General features: G+C 45.0%; 1 protein-coding gene across 1 annotated transcript in view; it reads right to left on the bottom strand.

Moving 5' to 3' along the window:
* Positions 1-445: 445 nt before the first annotated feature.
* Positions 446-12,613, bottom strand: part of gk5 (glycerol kinase 5) — a 19,945-nt gene continuing 7,777 nt past the window's right edge. Inside the window, exons 5-16 of the mRNA XM_079244158.1 lie at positions 11,260-11,391; positions 11,034-11,109; positions 10,662-10,723; positions 10,516-10,589; positions 6,109-6,169; positions 3,390-3,516; positions 3,194-3,298; positions 3,027-3,121; positions 2,637-2,740; positions 1,341-1,400; positions 1,098-1,231; positions 446-641 (exon numbers count right to left, since the gene is read on the bottom strand). Of these exons, the coding sequence (XP_079100284.1) occupies positions 472-641; positions 1,098-1,231; positions 1,341-1,400; positions 2,637-2,740; positions 3,027-3,121; positions 3,194-3,298; positions 3,390-3,516; positions 6,109-6,169; positions 10,516-10,589; positions 10,662-10,723; positions 11,034-11,109; positions 11,260-11,391 (1,200 nt within the window). The 3' untranslated portion in view covers positions 446-471. The remainder of the gene's footprint in view (positions 642-1,097; positions 1,232-1,340; positions 1,401-2,636; positions 2,741-3,026; positions 3,122-3,193; positions 3,299-3,389; positions 3,517-6,108; positions 6,170-10,515; positions 10,590-10,661; positions 10,724-11,033; positions 11,110-11,259; positions 11,392-12,613) is intronic.

Genomic DNA, 12,613 nt, shown 5'->3' with positions numbered 1-12,613 from the left:
TCAGATCTCAATGTTTTAAAGAATTTTCTAATTATATGGTGTTTGTGGTCCACAAAATATATATTCCGGATATTATAGAGCTGATGAAAGCGAAGGTTTGCATACAGCAGATGACGGAGGTTAATTTCTGACCAACTTATGGAAGTTTGGGACGAAAATACAACGTTTTGTAAAATGTGCAGAATGCAAGTTAAACATCTAAATGCGACGACATGAAAAACATGTTAAAAATAGCAGGAAAATCAAATTTTAACAACTTTTTGTTGTAGAATTTGCAGGAAAACAACCTCACCGGCTCATTTTCGACCCACTTACACATCTAAGGGTTAAATCGAGTGGATTCCAGTCAAGCAGCTGATCGCTGTCAGTTTTTTCAAGCCTTTAACCACCAAATATCTACTTTCACATGTTGTCAACACCTGTTATTTTTCCGTTTCTCTCATCCACGGATCGTCCTGTGCGCACTCCATGTCAGGGCTTGTACCAGTTCATGGAGCGCCGCAGAGCTCTCTCCCAGCTCTGGAGGATGGGGGTGTACTCCCGATTGGGGCTGCCGGCTCCCTCCTTAGCTGTTCCCTGGGGTACGAACTCCTCGTCGACGCTCTGCAGCTGTTTCAGCTCTTCCCGAGTCTTCCAGAAGCCTGCGGTGATGAGCAGAGACTGACGATTGAGCGACACGGGTTGGGTTTATTTCATTCATGACACAAATTGGTGAAAAACAGCAAATCATCTACTGAGCCTGAGCTAGTCAGAGCCTGGCCTGTCAAAATTAGACAGGCCTCTCTTTCCTGCAAAGATTTAATTAACCTGAAAACACCCCCTATATATTCAAGAAACAGCTTCTTTTTGTGTTTTTTCTTAAACTACTGAATACAACTAAGACTTCTGATCAAACAAAGCCTGTTTTGAGCAGAAAAACATAATAAAATGAAAGAAAAAATGAGCCTGAAGTGTGTAAACCTGACGGCATCTCATTTTGTATTCAGGCTACTCAGTTCAAGCTCAGCAGCTGCCTGTTTTCTACTGTAACCTAAAAACAACTCTGACGCACCAGATCTATGTTTAGTTTTCCAGTGCACGACTGTGTTTCTGCATACCTGCTCCAAGCCCAGCAACAAAAGCCGCTCCCAGACACGACATCTCCTGGTGTCGGGGTCTGACCACTTTTCTGCTGAACAGATCTGCAGTCAGCTGCATGATGAAGTTGTTGGAGGAAACGCCGCCATCCACCCTGAGAGGGGGAAGCAGAGAGCGCTCAGTTGCACATGTTAGCAATACAAACTAAACTGTTGAGTCTGACACCTCTAATCAGAGACAAAGAGGATGCACAACGCATGTACCTGATCTTTGTGATGGGAATGCGGGTTTCTCTTAACATGGTTTCATAGAGCTGCTTGTTTCTGAAAAGATAAGAATAAAAGAAGGAATATTAATGTGCATAAATAAGTCCTGAAAAAAATGTTTTGCAGATTTCTTTAATTCATACAAACAGAAAATACACATAAACAACAAACTGGATGTTAAAACGGGGATTTTTACACTTAGATGGAAAATATGAGCTCATTTTGACATGCAGCAACATGTCTGTAAAAAGTTTAGACAGGAACAACAAACGGCTGGAAAAATAATTGGTACAAATAAAAAAACAACCAGAGGAGCATTTGTCAACTAATTAGTTTGACTTGCAACAGGTCAGCAACGTGAATGAGTGTAAAAGGAGCATTTCAGAGACGCAGAGTCTCTCAGATGGAAACATGGACTAAAAATTGGCTGAAAATTGTGAAAAACCTAAAAAAAAAAAAAGCAAATACTTTGAAGATCCCACCATCTACAGTGTAGAATGTCAATAAAAGATTCATAGAATCAGGAGAAATCTCTGTGTGCATGGGCTAGGACAAGGAGAGGGACCTTGCAGTTTTCACCATGCTGGACCACATCCTGATACACTGAGCTTCTTTCTTTTTCTCTTTATCTCTCTCTTTTATCCCCCCCCACTGTTGCCAGTGTGCTTGCTCAGGATGGGAGATTGAGTTGGACTCAACTCAATCTGTTGGTTTCCTTATATAGGCTGTTATGAATTAGCCTTCATTATGTTTTCTTCTCTGTCTGTAAAGCGTCTTGAGATGTCATTGCCGTGATTTGACGCTATATAAATAAAGTTGAATTGAATTGAATTGAAAATCATCACATCCTGATGGTGGACCAGGAGAACTGGTCTGCTGCAGTCCAGTTTCACCAGTACCAAACATCTGGAGCTTCATGGAAGCAGCTGGAATCCTGTATCAGACCAGAACGGGACGACATTCCTCTCCTAAAACTCCAGCAGCTGCTCTCCTCACTTCCCAGATGTTTCCAGGAGATGTTAGAAGAAGAGGAGATGCTAACGATGCTAAACATCATCCTGGAACTACTTTTAACAGACGTGTTGCTGCTGTCAGACTCTAAATCAGCTCATAATTACCAATTAATGTTAAAATGTCTCAGTTTTAACATCCGTCTATCTTCTGGGAGTAAAACACGAGTTGAAGATATTTCCAAATCACTGCATTCTGATTTTATCTCTATTTTACACAAAGTCTCAACCCTTTTGGAAGTGAAAATGTGGAGAGAGAAAATGCATCTTTAAAATGACTCACCTGAAGGCGACTGACTCGAGAATGGCGCGGACCAGGTGGCTCTTGGTGGTGGAAGGTTTGAGTCCCATAAGGGAAGCGCAGGCTTTAGGATCATTCAGAGGAGCCTCAATGTAAAAGAAAATAAGGTTAAAAAAAAAACTTCCAAAGCAATCATTGTAAGTTTTTGTTGTACAGCTGCACACACTGAGCCGACACTGCTGCCTGCTTAAACAACCACAGGAAAATAGACTTTCATAGAAATCACTTACAAGAACCAGTTTGCAACGGAGGGCAAAGGAAAAAGCAAAGAAAACACAACTGTGTTACAGAGAGGAACCGAATGAAACCACGGTTCCTACAGTCTGAAATCCCTCTGTGTGTTCTCCAGCCAACCGGCCGCGCTGTTGTTACCTGCAGGCCGCTGAAAGACGGGACGAAACACACTCCATCAGAGTCTCTGACGCTGTAAGCCATGTCGCTGGTGTCTCTGACGTCAGAGAAAAGCTCTGCAACAACAAACAGAGGTGTTTATCATAAAGCATGTTGTTAAAAAACAAGCCGCGCCCGTCATGACCTACCCAGCTCCTGTGCCCATTTAATGGCAGTGCCTGTGTCCGCCGCATTCCCCTCCGCCAGGTACACCACCTCCGAGCCCATCTTCCATCCCACCAGAGGATAGAGACCTGCAGCGGCGGGACGGGAGGTTTATATAAGCACACACACACACACACACCCAGCTGGGGACGTATCGTCATCAAGGCGTTGCTCCCTAACCTGCTACTGAGGTATGCGGTTTGTTCCCTGTGTTGATGTCCATGAAGGTGCCCGTTCCCATGGTGATCTTCACATCACCCACATCGAAGCAGCACTCTCCAAACATGGCAGCCTGTTGGTCGGCGATCTGCAGCGGAAGGACACAAGCGGGCTTCTTTTGGTGGTGTGTGTGTGTGTGTGTGTGGCAGCAGATCTTCAGTCTGCACTCAGAGAAAAACTTCCTGGGAAAACTCTTAAGTTTGACATTTTAAATGTTCTGTATCGACGAGGGTCCCATCAACACCCACCGCCTTCAGGCTTGTTGTTTTGTATGATTTGTGGCTTTAGTCGCCTTCATGGAGCAGAAGCTGGACAGGAAAGAGGGCGAGCTGCAGCACGGGGCTCCAGGCTGAGACTCTGAGCTAAACACCGCCTCATATTGTTAATATGTCTGACAGGATCTCTCTGTCAAAGCCAGGTGTCTCAGAAAAGCAGTTTCTACCACCTGTCCCACCAAAGAAACAGTTCAGAGCAGCAAAACTCATCTGGCTCTTCAGAATAACTTGCAACAAATAAAACTGTTAGCTTTTTATGATCCATGAGAAAAGAAAAGACAAAGCTGCGCGCCGTTAGGGTTCGTTTATCTACACAGCGGTGACGTCTGCTCAGTATGGCCAATGTAGGGTGATGGCATCTGCTGGAGCTGAACTGTTTTAGTGATCCTGTCCTCAACGCAGAGTGCTGAACTATGTCGTGTTTACGTGTTTGGATATTTAAATAACTGATTCCTGAATGTTTTCTCTGGTTGTGGACGGCTTTCCGCACCTTGCTGTGTCTTCTGATGTGACTAAACCTGCAGCAGCAGTTCAGTTTGGTGACATGAAACACTCGGTTTGTTTTTCTGCTCACATCCAGCTCGATTATTTTCAGTGTGTTTGTTCTGGAAATCTCTTTCAGTGCCATTTTAGCGGCCTTGGGCCGGTGCAACCCCCCCCTGAGAACAGAAGAAGAGATGTTCATAGATGCTCTGTCCCCCCTCCTCATCCACTCCCGGTCCCCTCCCACATGACCTCCCTGGACTTTGTGTGTCTTTGTCTGAGTTTGTGTTTAAGTGTATGAGGTTTTTTCTCTGTCTCTTTGGACTGCATCATCTTGTGGCGCGGCGCGGACCTTTTTTTTTTCCCTCGACGGCCCCCCCCCCCCCTATTATCCTCATGTACCTCTGTTCTTACCTGTTATAACGCGGCGCTGGTAAAACTGGCTGCGTGGCCTAAGCTTAAGCTTGGCTCTGTATTTTTCTTTTGTCAATAATGTTACAAGTCTGGATGTCAAACCTTGGACGAGCTGGCTTGAACTTTGAATTTCCCCTCGGGGATGAATAAAGTATCTTTGATTTGATTTTTTTGCCACTAATCAAGCATTTGGGTTAGCCAGCATCCCTGGCGATGAATACAGACAAACCAGTCCATGCAGACTCGCACTCCATTTTCATCTAGACCAGTGCAGACGGGTCGAAGACCTGCAGGTCTAAGACCACCCACTTACTTCTGATTAAATTCTCCGAGGCCACAGGTTCAGGAGGGGAAAGGTGTTCCAGCTACATCTGATGCAGAGGTGGGTTACTCCGGTCCTAGAGGGCCACAGTCCTGCAAACATTAGGAGTTTCCCTGCTGCAACACACCTACCACACATCACACCTAACTAGCAGACTTCTGTCGAGCCTGACATCTAACTCTGCTAATTTCCCATTGATTTGTCAGGTGTGTTGCAGCAGGGAAACTCCTAATATCTGCAGGACTGTGGCGCTCGAGGACCAGAGTTGCCCATCCGCTGATCTGATGGACCCTGAAAGGTTCCAGTGATCAAAGATATTTAAGTTTACATCATAGGCTGCTGCAGCTACAAACACTTAATCCAACCAAGCTACTAACGATGTTTCAGGGTTTTCATGTGGGGGGTGTGACTGCATGACTGTGTGTGTTTTAACATTTGGTTTTTATTTTAACCCTGGAGAAACAGCTTTTCATCTTGTCTGCACTTCTGTTGTATGTACGGCGACGTGACAATAAAGTTTGATTTGATCTCGCTATCGCAGGAGAGGACTGGAATGAAGATGGACCAGTAAAGCGAAAGCTTTGTAGACTGAAGCAGTGGCATCATGACCGATCTAAAGTTTACCTGAAACGTTACAACACATGAAATAACAAGCCGATGTTGTCATGTAAACACAAACACCAAGCTGTAACAGCATGCAGTGTATCCGCTGCTACAGAAGCCGTTTATGACAGTTTACGGTCAGTGTGCCTTATTTTTATTGTTGGTTTTTACTTACTATTTATTTAGTTTGTTTTATTGTTTTAATTCCATATTCCTCGTATGACCTCTTGTTTTATTGTGTTTATTTGCATTTGAACTGTTTTATTCTGTTTTTATTTTGGCCGATTGTGTACAGCACTTTGTTTCAACTCTGGTTGTTTTAAAGGGCTTTATAAATAAAGTTGAGCTTATTCATGAGTCTGTGTTTTAAACTATTAAACAATAAATGCAACAGCTGAAACCAACAAGGTGAAAAATCCTGAAATTTTCCTTTAAATGACAAAAAGCCTGCCTCCAATCAGTGATGAGTTTAGCTGGTTATCAGTCAACTATCATGAATGCAAGTTGCTGAACAAGCCTGTGGAAACATGTCAGTAAAACACTGGGGATTCATAGAGAGCATGATGCTAAGATGTTGACTCACCACCGACTTTATGGGAATGGACACTCCGAAGATAGACGGGTCTGTGGAGCCAAAGTCATGGCTGATGCATCATAGAGGAGAAACCACAGACAGCGAGTTATCTCACACTCCCCATCAGCACTGCAGTCTGCATGTAAACTGCAGGAACAGGACTGGGTTGCATAGTTAACATTAAAATAATGTTAAATAAAACAATAAATTAGGACTTTAAATGCTGACTTTAAATCAATTCCACATTGTAAATATACAGATTTACCAGCCAGCTTTATTGTTCAGCTGCTGTTTAAAACAAATAACTAATCAGCCAATCACATCGTAGCAACTCATTATATACAGCCATGTAGACGTGATGAAGACGACTTGATGAAGGTCAAACTGGGCATCAGAACGAGGAAGAAAGGAGATTATAGTGACTGTAAACGCAGTACGTTGTTGGTCTGAATATTTACTGGGATTTTCACACACAACCATCTCCAGTGTTTCCAGAGAAGGTCTGAAGAAGAGAAAACATCCAGCGAGCAGCAGATGTCTGGACCAGAAGGTCTGGTTGGTGTCAGAGGAGACTGGACAGGCTGGTTGGAGATGATGGAAAAACAAAAAGTCCAGTAAGCACTGGTTCCAACCATGATATGCAGAACATCATGTCTGAACACACCACACGTCCAGCCTGGAAGCAGATGGTCTCCAGCAGCAGAAGACCACAGCGGGTTCCCTCCTGTCAGTAAGAACAGGAAACTGAGGCTACAATTCACACAGACTCACCAGAACTGGACAATAGAAGACAGAGAAACGTTGCTGGTCTGATGAGTCTCCAGTTCAGCTCCACATTCACATGGTAGGATCAGAATCTGCTGGAAACATCATGACAACATGGATCCATCCTGAGTCCTGCTGCTGACCATGTCCATCCCTTTCTGAGCACAGTGTAGCGTCTTCTGATGGAAACTTCCAGCAGGATGATGCACCATGTCACAAAGCTCACATCATCTTCACCATGACGATGAGTTCACTGTCCTCCAATGGCTCCACAGTCACCAGATCTACATCCAGCAGAACAGCTTTGGGACGTGGTGGAACGGGAGATTCTCATGGTGATGTGGTGGAACGGGAGATTCTCATGGTGATGAGGTGGAACGGGAGATTCTCATGGTGATGAGGTGGAACGGGAGATTCTCATGGTGATGAGGTGGAACGGGAGATTCTCATGGTGATGAGGTGGAACGGGAGATTCTCATGGTGATGTGGTGGAACGGGAGATTCTCATCATGATGAGGTGGAACGGGAGATTCTCATGGTGATGAGGTGGAACGGGAGATTCTCATGGTGATGTGGTGGAACGGGAGATTCTCATGGTGATGAGGTGGAACGGGAGATTCTCATCATGATGAGGTGGAACGGGAGATTCTCATCATGATGAGGTGGAACGGGAGATTCTCATGGTGATGTGGTGGAACGGGAGATTCTCATCGTGATGAGGTGGAATGGGAGATTCTCATCATGATGAGGTGGAACGGGAGATTCTCATGGTGATGTGGTGGAACGGGAGATTCTCATGGTGATGTGGTGGAACGGGAGATTCTCATCATGATGAGGTGGAATGGGAGATTCTCATCATGATGAGGTGGAACGGGAGATTCTCATCATGATGAGGTGGAACGGGAGATTCTCATGGTGATGTGGTGGAACGGGAGATTCTCATGGTGATGAGGTGGAACGGGAGATTCTCATCATGATGAGGTGGAACGGGAGATTCTCATCATGATGAGGTGGAACGGGAGATTCTCATCATGATGAGGTGGAACGGGAGATTCTCATGGTGATGTGGTGGAACGGGAGATTCTCATCGTGATGAGGTGGAATGGGAGATTCTCATCATGATGAGGTGGAACGGGAGATTCTCATGGTGATGTGGTGGAACGGGAGATTCTCATGGTGATGTGGTGGAACGGGAGATTCTCATCATGATGAGGTGGAATGGGAGATTCTCATCATGATGAGGTGGAACGGGAGATTCTCATGGTGATGTGGTGGAACGGGAGATTCTCATGGTGATGTGGTGGAACGGGAGATTCTCATGGTGATGAGGTGGAACGGGAGATTCTCATGGTGATGAGGTGGAACGGGAGATTCTCATGGTGATGAGGTGGAACGGGAGATTCTCATGGTGATGAGGTGGAACGGGAGATTCTCATGGTGATGTGGTGGAACGGGAGATTCTCATCATGATGAGGTGGAACGGGAGATTCTCATGGTGATGTGGTGGAACGGGAGATTCTCATCATGATGAGGTGGAACGGGAGATTCTCATGGTGATGTGGTGGAACGGGAGATTCTCATGGTGATGAGGTGGAACGGGAGATTCTCATCATGATGAGGTGGAACGGGAGATTCTCATCATGATGAGGTGGAACGGGAGATTCTCATCATGATGAGGTGGAACGGGAGATTCTCATGGTGATGTGGTGGAACGGGAGATTCTCATTGTGATGAGGTGGAACGGGAGATTCTCATCATGATGAGGTGGAACGGGAGATTCTCATCATGATGAGGTGGAACGGGAGATTCTCATGGTGATGTGGTGGAACGGGAGATTCTCATCGTGATGAGGTGGAATGGGAGATTCTCATCATGATGAGGTGGAACGGGAGATTCTCATGGTGATGTGGTGGAACGGGAGATTCTCATGGTGATGTGGTGGAACGGGAGATTCTCATCATGATGTGGAACGGGAGATTCTCATCATGATGAGGTGGAACGGGAGATTCTCATCATGATGAGGTGGAATGGGAGATTCTCATCATGATGAGGTGGAACGGGAGATTCTCATGGTGATGTGGTGGAACGGGAGATTCTCATCATGATGAGGTGGAACGGGAGATTCTCATCGTGATGAGGTGGAACGGGAGATTCTCATCATGATGAGGTGGAATGGGAGATTCTCATCATGATGAGGTGGAACGGGAGATTCTCATGGTGATGTGGTGGAACGGGAGATTCTCATCATGATGAGGTGGAACGGGAGATTCTCATCGTGATGAGGTGGAACGGGAGATTCTCATGGTGATGTGGTGGAATGGGAGATTCTCATGGTGATGAGGTGGAACGGGAGATTCTCATGGTGATGAGGTGGAACGGGAGATTCTCATGGTGATGAGGTGGAACGGGAGATTCTCATGGTGATGAGGTGGAACGGGAGATTCTCATGGTGATGTGGTGGAACGGGAGATTCTCATCATGATGAGGTGGAACGGGAGATTCTCATCATGACGAGGTGGAACGGGAGATTCTCATGGTGATGAGGTGGAACGGGAGATTCTCATCATGATGAGGTGGAACGGGAGATTCTCATCATGATGAGGTGGAACGGGAGACTCTCATCATGATGAGGTGGAACGGGAGATTCTCATCATGATGAGGTGGAACGGGAGACTCTCATCATGATGAGGTGGAACGGGAGATTCTCATCATGATGAGGTGGAATGGGAGATTCTCATCATGATGTGGTGGAACGGGAGATTCTCATGGTGATGAGGTGGAACGGGAGATTCTCATCATGATGAGGTGGAACGGGAGATTCTCATCATGATGAGGTGGAACGGGAGACTCTCATCATGATGAGGTGGAACGGGAGATTCTCATCATGATGAGGTGGAACGGGAGACTCTCATCATGATGAGGTGGAACGGGAGATTCTCATCATGATGAGGTGGAATGGGAGACTCTCATCATGATGAGGTGGAACGGGAGATTCTCATCATGATGAGGTGGAATGGGAGATTCTCATCATGATGTGGTGGAACGGGAGATTCTCATGGTGATGTGCAGCAACTGTTTGATGCTTCATGTCAACATGGAGGAAAATCTCTGAGGAATGTTTCCAGCACCTTGATGTTTCTCTGACACCAAGAATGAAGGAAGTTGTGGAGGAAAAGAATGGGTCCAACCTGGTTCTACAAGCTGGACTTGATGAAGTGGATGATAAGTGTAGACTGGCATAGAATATCAGGTTTAATGACACTATGACATTGTGAAGATGCAAAGAATCATCTGAACCACTGCAGTCCTCATGAGTCAATCAGAAATCAGCTCACATGTTCAAGTTTTGTCCACTAGAGTCTGTAGAAACTAAGAGGAAAAGCTGCCATTTGGAACAAGGATGGACTCACAAATACTTCTCCTGCTGCTAAAGAAATATGTATTTACTTCTTCACCATGGAAATCCCCACATTTGATCATTTCAACCTCTCTGAATCCACCTCCATGCTGGTATTCAGCCTGCATGTCCCAGAGGACACATCTAGCGGTCTCTGTGAGAGTTTCTGAGACTCCTATGTGACCATTAAAAGACTTACGAGCAAATATATGACACAAGTGTTAGTCATAATTTCAACAAACCGGTTGACTCACCATGTGTTTTCTACTTTGGGGAAAATGGAGAGAGGCAGAGACACAAGAGAGCAGAGAAAGCCACTCCAACACATCTGTAAAGCAGGTTATGTGATCAGCTTATGAAACACAACATGAAGACAAAGTAGTGATGACTTTATGTTCACCTGATATGAGTCAAAAATCCCCGTTGCACTGGCATTAGAGGCATCTGTGGCATGGGTTTGTCCTAAAACAGATTACACAACAACAGATCGGGAAAAATGACTTTGTGAGGATTACAGTGAAAAAAGTGGACGAGGTCCTGGTCAAGTTTTTCAACCTTCCTCTCTCACACAGGGGGGGTTGAAGCATTCCTTACAAATGACTGCTATTCAGTGATGCAAGGAGATTGGAAAGACAAAGAACACTGTGTCTGGGACTTATCCTGTTAGACACCACAAAATGCATTTCACAGAACAAATCACAGATTACTGCAATGTTTTCAGGCCACTTCAGGCTCGCATGGAGGCGGCGGAGCGTAAACAATGCAAACCCACCTTTTGTGAGTTTAAACAGGAGCCAAGAGTCTATTGTTCCAAAGCAGCAGCTCCCCTTTTCCACGGCTAGATGAAGCTGGAGGAGGAACGACACAAACACCACTGAATGGAGCACCAAGCCAGTTCTGACCACCATCTCATAAATATATTTATTTATTTGTGTTTCAGGTGTTTGACTGCCTTTTAGCGCTGACTTCTGCCCACATCTGAATGTGACTCCACTCACCTGTTTGTAGTGTGACAGTGCCCAAACGAGGCGAAAGGTTACATGTTGAGTGGAAAACACAACGAGACTCGCTGCGAGGCAACGTTTCTGTCGGGTCAGGAAGTACACTGCTTTCATCACACCATGAATCGCCTGACATCGAATGGAAAGAAGGAAACTCATGAAGAGATTGACAGTTCGTTCTCCCTTCAGTCTCCTTTCCTGATTTCTTATTTTGCAAACAACTTAAATGTTTCAGCTCATCAAACATGTTTTCTTATCAGACAAACAGATACAAAATGTGGGTTTTTTTTCACAACACTTTGATTTTCCGTCCCGCAGCCGGCGGAGTACACCCTGGACAGGTCACCAGTCCATCACAGGGCCAAACAACTGCTCATGCTCACTTCTAGGGACAACTAGTAGATCTTTGGAATTAGGGGAGAACCCACGGATACACGGGGAGAACATGCAAACTCCACACAGGAAGGCCACCGTTTGAGCCCCCCCCCTTCACCTTGAACCAGCAACCTTCCAGCTGTAAGGCCACAGTGCTGACCACTAGACCACCATGCAGCTCCTATATACGTGTGAGTGTGTTTGTGTGCGTTTTTAAAAAAAAAAAAAAAAGGTTAAAAATGATTCAGGAAATTCAGGTTTTTGCATGACGTCAGAAGGAATCTATTCTATTCTATTCTACAGTCATTTAGCAGACGCTTTTATCCAAACTTACATATGAGTGAGAACAACACAAGCAGGAAATCAACCAGTAGAGGACATCGTAGGAACATAATAGTGGACTGTCCACTTGGACGCAGATCCTTCCATGAAGTGCTACAGGCTTTTTGTTTTGTTTGTTTTTTGTTGTATTTAAAATCCACTGAAACATTTACAGACTTATTACTGCCCACAGGGCATTCACAGTATTAAGATACAGTTTTTTAAAAATTACTATATGTTCTTCCGACAATTTTTGGTGTGCTACTTCTCCTGCACCGTTCAAGTCACTTCAACCATTTACATCTTAAACCCTGCAGCTCCTTCAGGAGATGTGTCTTTTGTCATGTCAAATCTTTGTAGTTTTTGAGATATTTAGCATTTTGTAAAAAATAAATCCAGCCTTGTGATTGGATGAAAGTCATTCAAACCCAATCCAGATTGGACGTTGAAAAAATTCAGCTCTGGGATTGGTCGGTTTTTGCATAATGAGCTAACAACAGCTCCAACGGGGGTTCGGAGCTCTGCACTGGTTTGCAGTGTCCGGTTCGTCTCAGTCCCGGTCTCCATTGTCTTTTTCTGCAAAATGTTTGAAACGCTTCTCCTCCTATACCTTTTGTCTCACTTCAACCATTCAAGTATCAAACTTTTCAGCCCA

The sequence above is a fragment of the Telmatherina bonti genome, assembly GCF_933228915.1.
Source record: "Telmatherina bonti genome assembly, chromosome: 7".
Lineage (NCBI taxonomy): Eukaryota > Metazoa > Chordata > Actinopteri > Atheriniformes > Telmatherinidae > Telmatherina > Telmatherina bonti.
Note: the sequence above shows the minus strand (reverse complement) of the source record. Positions and strands in the feature narration are given on the sequence as shown.